The 16,572-nt window shown below is 35.2% G+C and overlaps 1 protein-coding gene across 1 annotated transcript; it reads left to right on the forward strand.

Annotated features, from left to right (window-relative positions):
• The first annotated feature begins 11,118 nt into the window (after positions 1-11,118).
• LOC141689786 (ruBisCO large subunit-binding protein subunit alpha-like) lies at positions 11,119-15,917 on the forward strand. The gene is made up of 8 exons (XM_074494175.1): positions 11,119-11,287; positions 11,360-11,546; positions 13,264-13,385; positions 13,519-13,726; positions 13,817-13,962; positions 14,132-14,438; positions 14,590-15,041; positions 15,364-15,917. Exons 1-8 carry the CDS (start codon positions 11,234-11,236, stop codon positions 15,649-15,651), a joined length of 1,764 nt encoding a protein of 587 aa, XP_074350276.1. The 5' UTR covers positions 11,119-11,233; the 3' UTR covers positions 15,652-15,917.
• The last annotated feature ends 655 nt before the right edge of the window (positions 15,918-16,572 follow it).

Here is a 16,572-nt window from a genome sequence, read left to right on the forward strand (position 1 = left end):
CTTGGGTAGGCATCTGTTGGGTCATTAACACAGATGTCATTGCTACACTTGAAGGCAAAGAAATTTGTGAGGTTGGACGAGCGGAGACAGTGGTGCTTACTTCACTTACCTGAGGTCCCTCCATGATTGGAAAATAAAGGAGAGGCACCTCTTTGTGGTGATTTATACTGTTGTGATATGCAATAATCCTCCTTTCTTGAACCCAACAATTTAGCTTGTTGGTTGGGTTCTCCATTTCAATGTTCTCAATGAGATGGTTAGCACGCGTCATAAAGAATCTAGCATAGTAGACACTTTTACCTCTCTTATTCAGTTCTCCTAACTTAAAACCTAACTCAAACAAGACCAAGTCACTGAAATTAAAGTATTATCAGTAACTAGCATGTAAAGCATGTTAAGCATGGAAATATTAATAGAATCAAAGTTACTAATCTTACCAGAAAATACCTTAGTTACCACATCACACAAAAAACTCCATTCCTTTCTAAGACCTAACCTCCTAATTTCACTTAACTTAGAAGTGGAAAGTGCATAGCCCATGGATTCAGCATATTAACTATATATGTGTCTGTGTGTGGAACAGTAGTAGTATTATCAGGAATTCTAAAGCATGCTTTAATAATGTCACTATTTATGCAAAATTGTTTACCTTTGAAAGTGAAAGTGATGGTCTTGTCAGTAGAGTTATACACTGCAGTTGTCCATATCTCCTCCATAACTTCACAATAGATAGTGGGTGATTCCAGCATAGCATAACTGAGTTTACAGCTTTTCACATAATCCATCATCTTGTGGAACTCTCCAGACTGTTGAATCTCCTTGTTTACAAGAGCTGTGAAGTTATTCTTTTCGTAGATATCCAGTTTGAGACATGATTTTGACAACTGGTGCCATTGTTAGAGAATGAGAAATTTGCAGAGAGAATATTTGCTATGGAGAAAAAAGAAAGTTAAAGCAATTGAATTTAGAATGATAAAATAGTAGAAGAAAAATGAATTCTACTTGTATACTATATCAGAAATAAACTGTCAAAAATAATAAAGTGAAATAAAGTGACCAATCAAAATAACCCAAAATAGCCATTTAAAAATAAATAAACTGTAAAAATTTTGTCTCTTATCCGTCGTGTCATGCTTACAAACTGCAAGTATACTCGATGGATAATGTTCAGAGTTTTAACGGCTAAAATTGAGATAATTCGACCGATGAGGATAAATCAATTATCCGTCGAGTTATAAAATACTCCAGAAAAATAATTGATTTTTGTTAACAAATAGTATTCCGACGGATGATCAAACTCGATGGATAATGAGCATCCGTCGGGATGTAAATTTTGACTTAGCCAAAATTTCATCCAAAATAGAAAAATCAATTAAGTTTCTGGCTGCACAACAACTTGCAAAAACATCTGAAATGATTCAAGAATATTTGAGTATACCTAACTCACTTACCAACCTTAAAAAGGTGGATTCATCAAGTGGCTTGGTAAAGATATCTGCAAGCTGCTTTTCGCTTGGAACAAAATGAAGTTCCACAGTTCCATTCATCACATGCTCCCTTATGAAGTGGTACTTGATGTCTATGTGCTTTGTTCTTGAATGCTGCACTGGATTTTCAGTAATAGCAATTGCACTTGTGTTATCACAGAAAAGGGGAATTCTATCAACTTGTAGACCATAGTCCAATAATTGGTTTTTCATCCACAAAATATGTGCACAACAACTACCAGCAACAATATATTCAGCTTCAGCTGTAGAAATGGAAACTGAATTTTGCTTTTTACTGAACCAGGACACAAGCTTGTTCCCTAGAAATTGACAGGTTCATGTAGTGTTTTTTCTGTCTATTTTACAACCTGCATAATCTGCATCTGAATAACCAGTTAGATCAAAACCAGAATATCTAGGGTACCAAATGCCAAGTTTTGGTTTTCCCTTGAGATGTCTGAAAATTCTCTTAATAGCTACTAATTCTCTAGGATCAGCCTGAAATCTAGCACAAAGACAAGTAGCAAACATTATATCTGGCCTACTAGTTGTTAAGTACAGAAGTGAGCCAACCATGCCCCTATAGCTTGAAATATCCACAGACTTTTCAGTAGTGTTTAATTCAAGCTTAGTTGCAGTGGCCATGGGAGTTTTTGCAGATATGCAATCCATTAGATCAAACTTCTTTAAAAGATCATGAATGTATAAAGTAAGTTAGTTCTCCCATCATGCTCATTTCACACTTACTTTGCATCAATTTGGAAAACTTTTTGCAAAGTTTTTCATCGGTAGAGCCAAATATAATATCATCTACATAGATCTGAACAAGTATACTAGAGCCATTAACATTTCTAAAGAATAAGGTTTTATCAACAGTACCTCTTGTGAAGTGATTTTCCAAAAGAAACTTTGATAAAGTGTCGTACCAGGCTCTAGGTGCTTGCTTCAGTCCATAAAGTGCTTTCATAAGATAGTAGACAGATTCTGGAAAATTTGGATCTTCAAAATCAGGAGGCTGACTGACATAGACTTCCTCCTTCAAGTCTCCATTCAGAAAAGCTTTTAACATCCATTTGATAGACCTTGAAATTGGCATGAGCTGCATAGGCTAAAAAGATTCTAATGGCTTCAAGTCTTGCAACAGGAGCAAAGGTTTCATCAAAATCTATTTCTTCTTGTTAACAGTAGCCCTTAGCAACCAATCTAGGTTTGTTCCTGATTACTATGCCATTTTCATCCATTTTGTTTCTAAATACCCACTTGGTGTCAATTGGATTCTTTCATTTAGGTTTGGGTACCAGCTTCCATACCTTATTCCTTTCAAATTGGTTTAACTCCTCCTACATAGCTAAAATCCAATCAGGATCCAACAAAGCTTCTTCTACCTTCTTTGGTTCTTCCTTAGATAAGAAGCTACTGTATAGACATTCTTCTTGAGTTGTTCTCCTTGTTTGAACTCTAGAAGATGCATCATCAATGATGAGCTCAAAAGGGTGATCTTTAGTTCATTTTCTTTGTTGAGGTAGATTAGCTCTAGATGAAGATGCCTCATTGTTGTCTAGATGTGTGACTGACTTTTGATTATTAGAAACTCCCCCTGAGTTTGTGAATCTTTGATTTAAGAAAGGGGAACTTTCTGTAAGTGATCTATTCTGACTTTCAGCTTCTTTTAATGTTCCGACGGATGATGCACTTTGTGTCCCGACGGATGAAGCTAATTATCTCCCGACGGATAAGGCAGATTGTCTCCCGACGGATAAGGCAGATTGTCTCCCGACGGATGAAGCATTTTACAACTCGACAGATATTGAATTATGTGCTTCATTAGTTGTAGATTTTTTTTCATTATCCTTATTCACTGTTTCTTGATCATTTTCATCATCACTTTCATCACTAACCATCTCCACATTATCAAACTTGAGGCTTTCATGGAAATTTCCATCTTGCAGTCCTTCAATCTTTTTGTCATCAAACACAACATGTATTGATTCCATAACAATTTTGGTTCTTAGATTGTAGACCCTATATGCCTTTCCCACAGCATATCCAACAAAAATTCCTTCATCTGCTTTAGCATCAAACTTCCCATGTTGATCAGTTTGATTCCTCAAGATAAAACATTTACAGCCAAAGACATGAAGAAAATTTAGAGTTGGCTTCCTGTTCTTGAACAATTGGTAGGGTGTCATACACTTTGCTTGATTAACCAAAGAAATATTTTGAGTATAGCAGGCAGTATTCACAGCTTCAGCCCAAAAATATGTTGGTAACTTTGATTCTTCAAGCATTGTCCTTGCAGCTTCAATAAGAGATCTATTCTTTCTTTCCACTACTCTATTTTGTTGTGGAATTCTTGCTGCAGAAAACTCATGCATAATCCCATTCTCTTCACAGAATGATCTCATCACAGAATTCTTGAACTCAGTTCTACTGTCAATCCTAATTCTTCTTACTTTAAAATCAGGATGATTGTTGACTTGCCTTATGTGATTGATGATGATTTCACTAGCTTCATCTTTAGACTTTAGGAAATATGTCCAAGAGAACTTTGAGAAATCATCCACAATTACTAGGAAAAATCTTTTCCTTGAGATAGACAACACATTGACTGGTCCAAACAAATCCATGTGTAACAATTTTAAAGGTTCTTTAATTATTGAATCAAGCTTCTTTCGGAATGATGCTTTGATCAGTTTTCCTTTCTGGCAGGTATCACATAATTCATCCTTAGTAAACTCCACTTGAGGAATTCCTCTTACCAGCTCTTTCTTGACAAGCTCATTCATGGTCTTGAAGATTAAATGGGATAGATTCTTGTGCCATAGCCAACTTTCATCTTGACTTGCTTTACTGAGAAGACAAGTGACTGATTCTGCATTAGATGAGTTGAAGTCAGCTAAATACACATTTCCTTTTCTCACTCCAGTGAGAACCACTTTGTTGCTCCTTTTGTTTGTCACAACACAGGCTTCTGAATTGAAGGTTACTGAGCTGCCCTTATCACAAAGCTGGTTGATACTCAATAGATTGTGCTTGATACCATACACTAGGGCAACCTCTTCAATGATGACATTGTCTTTTAAAATCAAGCCATATCCCACAGTATAACCCTTGTTGTCATCTCCAAAAGTGATACTTGGGCCAGCTCTTTCCTTGAACTCAGTGAGCAGGGTAGAATCTCCAGTCATGTGCCTTGAGCAACCACTATCCAGGTACCAAAGATTCTTTATGTTTCCCTGCACACATCAAAACCAAATCAAGTTGATTTTGGTACCCAAGTTTCCTTGGGTCCCTCCTTGTTAGCTTTCTTCTTTGGTTTTTTAGGTTTAATTTCATTTGACTTAGGAATTTCTGATTCATACTTAGTCATTTGAGTTGGACCTTTGAAACCAGTCATTAAAACAGAATTATCATGCACATTTTGATTAACAGGAAAGGGCATGCTGTTTGCAAACATGTTATCCTAGTAAGTCATGCTAAATGGCATTTGTGGCATACTAAATGCAGCATAAAAAGGATTAGGTGCAAATGTCATATTAGCAAATTATGCATTCATATTCTGAGTAGACATAGCATTCATAGGCATGGTAGGCATAACAGTCATGTTGGGAAAAGAGGGAGGTATAGACATAGGAGTAGGCATGGCAAGTTTGTAATTAACAGACAAGTGATTAACATTACCACACTTAACACAGATTTTTCTTGGTGCATATTTATCAGGTGTGTAGTTTTTATGCTTGTTAATTCCTACTTTCCCATTTCTATTGTTTTTCTTTTTAGCTTCTGCTTTAACCTCAATCTTTTCTAATCTGGCATTCAATTGCTTGATGGACAGATGACCAACATTAACTTTTTTCTCCTTCTTCACTTGACTTGATTCTCCTGGAACAAAGTTTTTGGAAGTTGATCCATATTTCTCATTCAGCTTGGCAAGCTTAGCCTTGCTCACAGGTTTACTTACAGCCGACGGATGTGGCTCTTTGTCACTCGACGGATAATCCTTTTAATTATCCGACGGATGACTCTCATCATCCGTCGAGTCCACATATGTCAACAATCCTTCAACCAAATTGGATTCCAGCTTCTCCTTACTCTTCTTCCAGGCTGCATCATAAAAGGGTTCAATACCTTGAATTTTAGTGATTTGAGCATGAACATCTCTGGATGATTTCCATGCTTTAATCACTTCCTGTTCACGTTCAAGCTGCTTCTTTAAAATCTCTTCTTTCTTCAAGGACTCAATTAATTCATCCTTAGCAATCTTACATTCAATTCTCAATTTTTCAAATTCAATAAACTGAGACTCTAGCACATTATTCCTCTCACTTAAAAACAAATTGTTTTCTTTAATTTTAGCATTTTCCTTAGTGAGGGACTTAAGTGTAACACGCAAGTGATATAATTTTGTGGACATGTCATTGATTGCATCATTACACTCAGCTTTGGATAAATGTGCTAGGTTAGTGGTGATTACCTGATTACTTGAAGAACTTGTTTCCGTTTCATTAGACTTGGCCATCAGGGCTAGATTGACATAGTTTGTTTCTTCATCTTCATCCAAACCATCTGCAACCCAGTCATTCTCCTGTGTGATGAAAGCCCTTTACTTTTGTTTGAGCAACTCAAAGTATTTCTGTTTATAATCAACAGGCTCAAACTTCTTCTTGCTAGAATCAGACTTTCTACATTCACTAGCAAAATGCCCTGCCAAGCCACATTTGAAACATTTGAATTTGGATTTATCCACCATGTTTCTATTTGGCTTGGCTGCTCCAAAATTCTTTTTGAATTTGAGCTTGGCAAATCTTCAAGATAGGAATGCTAGATGTTCATCAATATCATCCATATCATCTTGGCTCAAGTGATCTTCATTTTCAGCTACCAGCCCTTTGCCCTTGCTTTCACAAACCTTTGATGTAGACTCAACAACTTCTACCTTCACCTCTTTCTCTTTCTCTAATTCAGCAACCAGTGATATGGACCCTCTTTTCTTCCTTCCTTTCTTCATCCTCTCATCTTGCTCGATTTCAAGCTCATAAGTTTTTAGGATGCCATACAGTCTCTCCAAGGTAAACTCCTTGTAATCCTGTGAATTTCTCAATGAGACTGCCATTGGCTTCCACTCTTTTGAAAGAGATCTAAGGAACTTGAGGTTAGAGTCTTTTGTTTGATAGACTCTTCCATGCAACTTCAGAGCATTTAGTAGCTTTTGAAATCTACTAAAAATGTCTGTGAGAGACTCACTTTCTTCACAGCGGAATTGCTCATATTGCTGAATTAGCAGCTGCATCTTGTTCTCCCTTACTTGCTCAATACCATCACAAATAATCTGGATTGTGTCCCAAACCTCTTTGGTTGTTTTGCAGTTAATGATGTTATCAAACATATCACCATCAACTCCATTGAACAATATATTCATGGCCTTCTTGTCTTTCCTGACTTGCTCAATATCAAGATCTGACCATTCATGCCTGGGCTTGGGAACAGATGGTTCATTGCCTGTTGCAGCTCTCATTGGTACATGAGGACCTCTCTCTATGCAATCCACATAGGCCTCATCTTGGGAAAGAAGATGTAGGTGCATTTTCACCTTCCAGTGGTGATAATTATCTTTGTCCAGAAAAGGAATTTTAACTCCAACATCATTCTTGTTCATCTTGCTGTTTGTTGTGATCTTTATACTCTTTGTACTTCAAGAGCTTACTCTGATACCAATTGTTATTCCCTAACAATACAACAAGAATTACAGAAGGGGGGTTGAATGTAATTCTGGCTTCTTTTTCAAGATTTTAAAACAGTTCTAACTTGATAATATATATAGTGTTTGATTTGCAGAGTGCGGAATAAATGATTTATATGAATCAAAACACAAAGTAATAAAAACACAAGCTTTTTAAAATTTTCTGGTGGATTTGAAAGTATCCACCATATATATATATATATATATATATATATATATATATATATATATATATATCGAATGAGAACCCTGTGAAGCTCGAATGGCTCACAGCTGCTTACAAGTAGAACAACTAAACTTATAGAGAAATGCTACTGAATATAGCTTGAAAATGTTTCTCTGAAAATGTGTGTGCTTAGTTAATTATTCTACTAGCTACACTTGGTTTATATCACCAAGTTTACATGGCAATAAGACAAGATAATAAAACAAAACATATCTAGTCTAACTCCATGCTACTTCACTACTCTATTCCAGCATCTGTGAATATCTTCATAATAGCATAAAAATGGTAATGCTTCTTTGTTCTCAAATCCCTGCTTAACAGGCTGCCACATTCCTTTTGCAAACACCCAACGCATGTGACTATATTGTCATTGTCAACAGATATTTGAATTTGATCATCTGTGTGGTACATGCTTATTATCCGTCGGGTAGCTTTCTTGATCATCCGTCGGGTAGCTTTCTTGATCATCTGTCAGGTAGCTATTTGCCACTTGATTCCATTTCACTTATGCAGAATTACAAGACATCTCATATTTACAATTAATCAACCTATTCTGCATATCTACTAGTAATCAACATGACTCATATGCCCCTACAGAATCTACACAAAGTTATTTACAGAAATGTGCTACAATACTTATTATTACATAAGCTACTCAATCGGTAGATGTCAAATCGTCATCCGTCGGGAAAATATTAAATCATCCCATCGGGACTATATTTGATCATCCGTCGAGTGCTACAAAATTCACTAAGTTAAATCTACTAAGGTGTTTTGTTAATTTAATCATCAAGTACACAGCATATTCCTAACACAGATGCCAATCCGGGACCGGAAGAGTTCCTAGAGCTCCCAAACACAAATGCCACAACTAAGTCTTTCTCTTTTACTGAATCTAACTAAGGTGATACCGATAGTTTCAGCAGACAGGGGTACTGCATTTTATGATTAAAATAGTAGTACAAGAAAAAGATGGCATCAACGCTACAACGTAAAGTTGGTCTTTGATCTTTTACGATTTACTTCTCCTTAAAGTACCAAAGAGATTATAACTTATGTCAATTATAAATATATTTTATCACATGATATAAAATATAATATATTATATTATATTCGGGACGGGACCTAGCAAAGTTTTTCGTAAAAATCATAAAATATCATACTCGTCATAGAGGTAAAGTAACTGTATATAGGAGTGAGCAGGGTCAAACCCAAGAGATTGGTAATGATTTACTTTCATAAAACTAAAATGAGGGGTTTTGAATTCTTATTAAACTACCGAGAACAAGAATAACTAATTAAAAAGTGTTGTGAGCAAGAATGTAAAACAATCCAGCCAAGGGAATTATCCCGGTAATGATTCAACAACTAATAATTGATGCAAAGAACACTTTACAATTTCTCAAATAAATTGGTTATGATTTTTGGTACGACCTAACTTCCTATATTTTCCTATTTTCTCGATAATCAAGGTACGACATAATGGATATTTCTCTTATTAGTAAACAACCTTAATTACGATCATAAGATTTAATTCAGCAACATCATTAAGAATCAGAAAGACGACCAATTCTAGCCAACAAACACATACGCTAGATTTATTTAGACTATATTCTATACTCCCAAAACAACAATTAATTACTTGTCCATAACCAACGTTGTTATTCGCTACTTATATTAGAATTAACCAAACAATTACGGATTTAACATACTACAATGAATAATCAAATAACATGCACTTGTCTCAATCATTCATAATAACAATGACAAGAACGTAAGAAGAATATACAAATAAATATGTAAAAGATGTGAAGAGAATAAACTTTAATTGAATCTCACAATTGTTGCATCAAAACCTTAAATTGTCCTTACCTTGATCTTAGAGAATTAGCCACACATGGCTTTAGAAATGATATGTTCTTGATATAAAAACCTAGAGGATCTCCAAAAATAGCGAATTTTTTTTATAATATGGTTCTTAAGAAATATAGATATAGTACAAGTGAAATAAGAGTTGTTTCATGATAGTCGGACTCTTCCAATATTGACAAACTCTAAGGCTTGCCCACGCCTTATAAATATGCTAGCCTTGAAAATATCCATTGAGATAAGTCGTGCCCACTTATTATAAATTCTAGTCTTAAAAATGCATTAACTCCAAAATTATCAAAAACATGGATTCTTACTCAATTTCCTTGCATCCACCAACATACACCACAAAATACCAAACATAATCAATTTTAGCACTATAAGCACTATAATTTACCAAAATGTAAGTGATTATGGTACTCAACATGAACTATTTTTGCACTTATCAGTCATGCTTTCCGTTCCCCATTAGATCGGCGGGTTTCACATTTTCTCCGCCCTGTTGTTACGTGTAAGTGACAATGACAATACTCCATCTGTTTTAAAATAACTGTTAAATTTTAAAAAATTACGCATATTAATAAACTAAATATCGGTAATAAAATTATATTAGTATTCATTTACTACATTAAATTCACCATTATTTATGGTGCAGAGTTAGTTTTGTAAATAGAAATTAATGATACAATAATTGTATGAGGTGTAAAATTATCTTGGAAATACCAACTAAACTTTATAATTTGAATAATGACATTGGTGGGTGTTTATTAAACAAAAGTTAGCCGCCTCCCTCCTCTCCTAGGGTTTGTCCATTTTCAAGTAAATCGAGGGGCTTCCACTGGTTTTCTTCAGTGAAAAACCCCGACAACTTCATTCTCTTTTGTTCATGTTAATTTTCTTTCAATAAAACATATTTTTTTGGGTGTTTGTGTGTCTCTACTCTTGGAGTGTGCGTTTTGTCTCTCCTTTTGGAGTGTTTTGTTATGTTTTTGTTTAGTCATGGTTGGGTTTATTTGGTGTTGGATCTGTTGAAAACGAGTTTATTGATATTTTTGGTGATCTGTAAAGCATGCATCGAATATAGGGCGGTGATGAATATTGCAAGAGCTTACCTTTCACAATCAAAGATTGTTCATCTTTCACGGGTTTATACTTTTCTGTAACTGATATCCGGCATGTAGATAGTTGGGGTGACTTCGGCATATTTATAGCTGGTGTCCGGCATGTACATAGTTGTGGTACCGGTTCTCCAATCCTAGTTTATGCGATTGGTGTTTCTGAATATTGGGCTAACAATGATTTTTATGTGATACAGTCAATTGTGATGTTGCTATTTTCAGAGATGTTGGTACAATTTGGATCGCTTAAGATGTTTTTGATTTCGTTTTTAACTTCAAGAATTTTTAAATTATATGTGTTAAACGATCAATAAACAAATAATCTAATTATTTTTAGTACGTTATTTGTTTTAACACCTGGGTTTATCTACGGTTGGGATTTGTCCCGGCTGTACTGTATTCAAATTAATGAAAACTTTTTGCATTTTTCAAAAAAAAATAGTGACATTAGTATAAGTGAACAATTATTTTGAAACAATTTTTTATTAAAAAATGAACAATTATTTTGTAACGGAAGAAATATTATCTAAATTTCTCGGGAACTTATCCTTCAATTAAATACTAAAATTTCTTGATTTTTTTTTAAAAACATTTACTCCGGTTAAGCCTAGCTAGCAATACATTCACTCACAATCCATATACCAAAGATAAATATAAAATCACTGAAAACCCCTAATAATTTCTTTACACAAAACCCACTGGCTCACTACTAGCTCTCTCTGTTTTCTCCGCTGCTTCTCCTTATCCATACCCAAAGTAACACTCTTTTTCCCTCTTTACATTTCACTTCAAAATGGCTTCTTCTAATGCCATTTCCACAGCTTCCATTCTCTCCTCTCCTACTCAAGTAAGTGCATATGTGTTGTATGTTTGTATCTATATTTGTATGTTCTTGTTTTGACTTGTTGTTTTGTTTCAGGGGAGGAGTAAAGTGAGTCAATTACAAGGACAAAAGGTGAATTTTAGGCCATCAAGAAGAAATGGTAGAAGACTAAGTGTTAAAGCTGCTGCTAAAGATATTGAGTTTGATCAAAAATCAAGAGCTGCTCTTCAGAGAGGCATTGATAAGCTTGCTGATGCTGTTGGTCTTACTCTTGGTCCTAGAGGTTGTCTAAAGTTTTTATCTTTTTTTCCAATTCGATAATAACTTGTTGGGTTTTGTGGATTATTGGAATTTTTTAGTGGGATGTTGTTGATTTTTGTTGATTGTTATAATGGGGTTAGAAAGGTTTGTGAGCTAGTGCAAAGTTTTAGTTTTTTCTCGAATACGGTAATATCTTGTTGTATCTTGTTGATTATTGGGTTTTTTAGTTGGATTTTCTTGATTTTTGTTGTTTGTTATAATGGGTTAGAAAGGTTTGTGAGGTAGTGTAAAGTTTTAATCTTTTTTCGAATACGTTAATAACTTGTTTGATTTTGTCGATTATTGGGTATTTTTTAGCGGGGTGTTCTTGATTTTTGTTGGTTGTTATAATGGGTTAGGAAGATTTGTGATTAAGAAATGGGTCATTGCTATGGTGGGTCAGGAGAATTGGTTTGTATTTTTGCTTGTGTGCCGCTTATTAGATGTGGTAATACAATTGGATGATGTGAGTTTCAGAATGTATGGAAATGCACATATGAGGTGGTATAAAGTTTAATCTTTTTATTGATTCTAGTAAGTAACTTGTTTGATTTTGTCGATTATTAGGGATATAATAACCGGCACCTTTTTGATATTTGTTATAATGGGTTAGAAAGATTGTGTTTAAGAATTAAGAACTGACCCATTTGCTATGGTGGGTCAGGAAATTGGATTCAATTTATGCTTTTGTGATACTTATCAGATGCGGTAATGCAGTTGGATTATGGGAATTTCTAAATGTATGATAATGGACATTTGAGTTAGTATTAAGTTTAGTGTCTGTTTGGCTTATCTTATTTTTCAGAAAAACTGTACTTATCTCTAGAACAAAGTATGTAAACGTGTATATTTTTTAAGTAATGTATGTAGTAAATAACTTGTTCAATTTTGTCAATTTTTTGGGGATATTTTTACTGGGATGTTCTTGATATTAATTATTTGTTATAATGGGTTACAAAGTGTTGTGTTAAGAACTGACCTATTTGCTATGATGGGTCAGGATAATCATTTTGCACTCGATTGCTTGTGTAATACAATTGGGTTGTGCGAATTTTGAAATTTATGAAAGTGGACATGTGGGTTAACCAGTATAATTTTTATGCTACTTAATTACTAGATCTTTCTATAATTAATTCTGTGGTAGCTGATAAGCTCTTAAACTTACAGTACTGATTCTTTAAGGCGCGACCATTTATATGAATGTCTGCTTGTTTTTAATGGGATTAAAATCGAGACTGTGAAATTATTAAATTTTATATTTGCAATTGCTTGTTATTGTTTAAGTTGTTAGCTTTCTTTTTTGATGATTTTATTGTTTTTCATTTTCTTTTACTAACAATTGTTTTCATAAAGTTTGTGATTTCATTACGTACATTGGAAACAACTCTGTATGGCTATGGATATGAGTATTAGACATGTATTCTTTACAGTTATATTCAGAGGATTTGTACTCAACGCAACTACTTGGATCAAGCCTGTTTCTTGTTATTAGACATGTATTCTATGGCTATGGATATGTTTCTTGTATCTTATGATGATTTTTGGTTTAACTCTGAGCTCACTGACCTGAACAAATGTTTTATTTTTCTACTTACATAGCTTTGCAAATACTATAGGAGGCTATAATACTCTATAGTCACTGTTAACAAATTACACGATCTATAAATGAATCAACTGATGGATTATTTTATGCCTTTAAGGAAGGAATGTTGTTTTGGATGAATTTGGGACCCCTAAAGTGGTTAATGATGGTGTTACAATTGCTCGAGCTATAGAGCTTCCTGATGCCATGGAGAATGCTGGTGCTGCTCTTATTAGGGAGGTTAGGCCATCTAAATCTGCTTCTACTATTTTTTTTAATTCTTTTTTTATAAATGCTTGTAAGTACTGTTTCCCACCTCTTTCTCATTTTCCGTAAACATTATATTTTAATATGATTTGTCAACAATGTGAAGGTTGCGAGTAAAACCAACGACTCTGCTGGTGATGGCACAACTACTGCGTCTATTCTTGCCCGTGAAATAATCAAACTTGGCCTCTTGAGTGTAACCTCTGGTGCCAATCCAGTATCAGTTAAGAAAGGGATAGATAAAACAATTCTAGCCCTGATTGAAGAGCTAGAGAATAAAGCAAGACCCGTTAAAGGTCGAGCTGAAATTAAAGGTAGGAATTGGCAGGGGCATAGTTCAAATCTCAGTTTAATTAATTTTGTATAAACCTTAGTTGGCTCATATCTTTTTATTTTGTTTTTAGCTATTGCATCTATCTCCGCTGGAAATGATGAGACTATTGGTACAATGGTTGCTGATGCAATTGACAAAGTTGGTCCTGATGGCGTTCTTTCCATTGAATCCTCATCTTCTTTTGAAACAACTGTTGAAGTAGAGGAAGGGATGGAGGTTTGTTTATACTCTGGAGTTTAAAGTGCATTAGAATACAGATTTAAGTTCCGAGGCAAATGTTAATTTGTTGCTTAGTATGAACTTCACCTAGCAAGTATAGCTGTAAATTATGATACATTTGCTAATTTGCTCAATTGTAAGTTGTAACCTGCTTTTGACTTTCCAGATTGATAGAGGATACATCTCCCCGCAATTTGTTACCAACCCTGAGAAACTCTTGGTTGAATTTGAGAATGCTAGAGTATTGGTCACTGACCAAAAGATCTCTGCCATAAAGGATATAATTCCACTGCTTGAGAAGACAACCCAATTGCGGGCCCCTTTGCTTATTGTTGCTGAAGATATTACTGGAGAAGCTTTGGCTACTCTTGTCGTGAACAAACTGAGGGGAATTATCAGTGTTGCTGCTATCAAAGCACCTGGTTTTGGAGAGAGAAGAAAAGCTCTCCTTCAGGATATTGCAATTATGACAGGTGAGCAGTTTATAACTTAATAGTAAGCTGTTAGAACTGAAGGTGTTAAATTCCTGGCAAGAATTAAGGTCCAAGATATTTTTGTTGTCTAATTAAAATTATTAATATGCTGTGTTGAAAGTGTGCTAATTAAGGTACTTATACTTTACAGGAGCTGAATACCAAGCCAGTGATTTGAGCTTGCTCGTTGAGAACACATCTGTTGAACAGCTTGGTGTGGCAAGAAAGATCACTATTACCAAGGATTCTACAACCATTATTGCTGATGCCGCATCAAAGGATGAGATTCAAGCTAGGATTTCCCAGATAAAGAAAGAGTTATCTGAAACAGACTCTGTTTATGACTCTGAGAAACTTGCTGAAAGAATCGCCAAATTGTCTGGTGGGGTTGCTGTTATAAAGGTAGGGGCTGCAACTGAGACCGAGCTTGAGGATCGTAAGCTTCGTATTGAGGATGCCAAGAATGCAACTTTTGCTGCCATAGAGGAAGGTATTGTACCTGGTGGTGGTGCCGCGTTGGTTCATTTGTCAGAATATGTTCCTGCCATCAAGGCCAAGCTTGAGGACGCGGAGGAGCGTCTAGGGGCTGACATTGTGCAGAAGGTAATGAATGCACCTCTTGCTTAGTACTGTATTACTTTGGTATCTATTAGTTTTTTTATAAATTAAATGCTGTAGCTGTGATAGAACAATACCTTCAGTGTGCCTAACCAAATCCCTTTTAGGTCATTTGATGAACCATGATCACTTTTGTTCTTGTTATGGTTAATATCATTAAATTTGGTTTGTGAGTGTAGTTCATGCTGTTTGTTATATTTTAAACTGTTAGCATCTCAAGAAAACTCCTCTTGAAAACCCATCAACCTGGAATGGATTAATATTATTATATCATGGATATTGCTTATTGACATTTATGATTATGCAGGCACTGGTTGCACCTGCGTCTCTGATAGCCCAAAATGCTGGGGTTGAAGGAGAGGTAGTTGTGGAGAAGGTGAAGGCCAGTGAATGGGAGGTTGGTTATAATGCAATGACCGACAAGTACGAGAACCTAGTTGATGCTGGTGTCATCGATCCTGCCAAGGTAACAAGGTGTGCATTGCAAAATGCAGCATCAGTTGCAGGTATGGTTCTTACTACACAAGCTATTGTCGTTGAGAAGGCAAAACCGAAGACAGCTGCACCGGGGATGCCACAAGGCATGTCTATATGATGACCCAATTGTGTGTTAGTATTCTAACGTGACAGTGTCAAGGCAGTGTATCAGCACAAGATTGCGTGGGTTGCCACATCTTGGACCTGATGGAGGTTATTCTTGTATGGATCATTTGATCATAAAATTTTGACAGATAATTCTTAAATTCTTATTGTTTAATGATCTGTATAATGATGAAAGGATTTCTACATTAGCGTTTTCAGTGGATTCAAACTAGCTTGATGTGGTTGATAACGGAAATGCATAAAGTATTTGGTGAAGCATATTAGTTGTGCATATCTATCAGTGTAACGAAAGATAGTATAGTGGTCCAAACAATAAAATTATACATCAAGGGAAAATAGCCAGTAAAATTTATTTCAGAAAAAGAAAAAGAAAACTGTGTCATTGGCTTCAAGCCGAACCTGAAACAGATATTTTTGCAACCCAATCACCCAGTAACTGCATGTGCGACTTGCAAACATTTTGACTTTTGAGTATGAAGGAAGATAAATGGTCGGCGAGATTATAGCAATAATCTTGTTTTTTACTAATTAGATTTATACTTCTTCCGATGGAGCTTATGTTTTGACAAATTTTGCTGATGAACAATTTATAAATTTTATAATTGAGTATATATTATACTAAATTTCGCGTGTGAACGATAATTAAATCTAGAATTTAGGAGGAGTTTCAACAATTCGCGGCAATTCTATAACATAGCAATTCACAAAATATTGTAACATACCAACTCACATCATGTGATGTCATGAGATTGAACTCAACCCCAATTTTATTGATCTTATCATGTGATGTCACCAATCATGAAATTCGACTCCAACCCCATTTTATTGCTCTTCGCAACCCGTCCTTTATATTAACTTACTTATTACGAAAAGTGGAAATGGAGGCAGATCAGTTTCGAGTCAATGGATACTC

The sequence above is a fragment of the Apium graveolens genome, chromosome 10 (assembly GCF_009905375.1).
Source record: "Apium graveolens cultivar Ventura chromosome 10, ASM990537v1, whole genome shotgun sequence".
In the NCBI taxonomy this organism is placed as follows: domain Eukaryota; kingdom Viridiplantae; phylum Streptophyta; class Magnoliopsida; order Apiales; family Apiaceae; genus Apium; species Apium graveolens.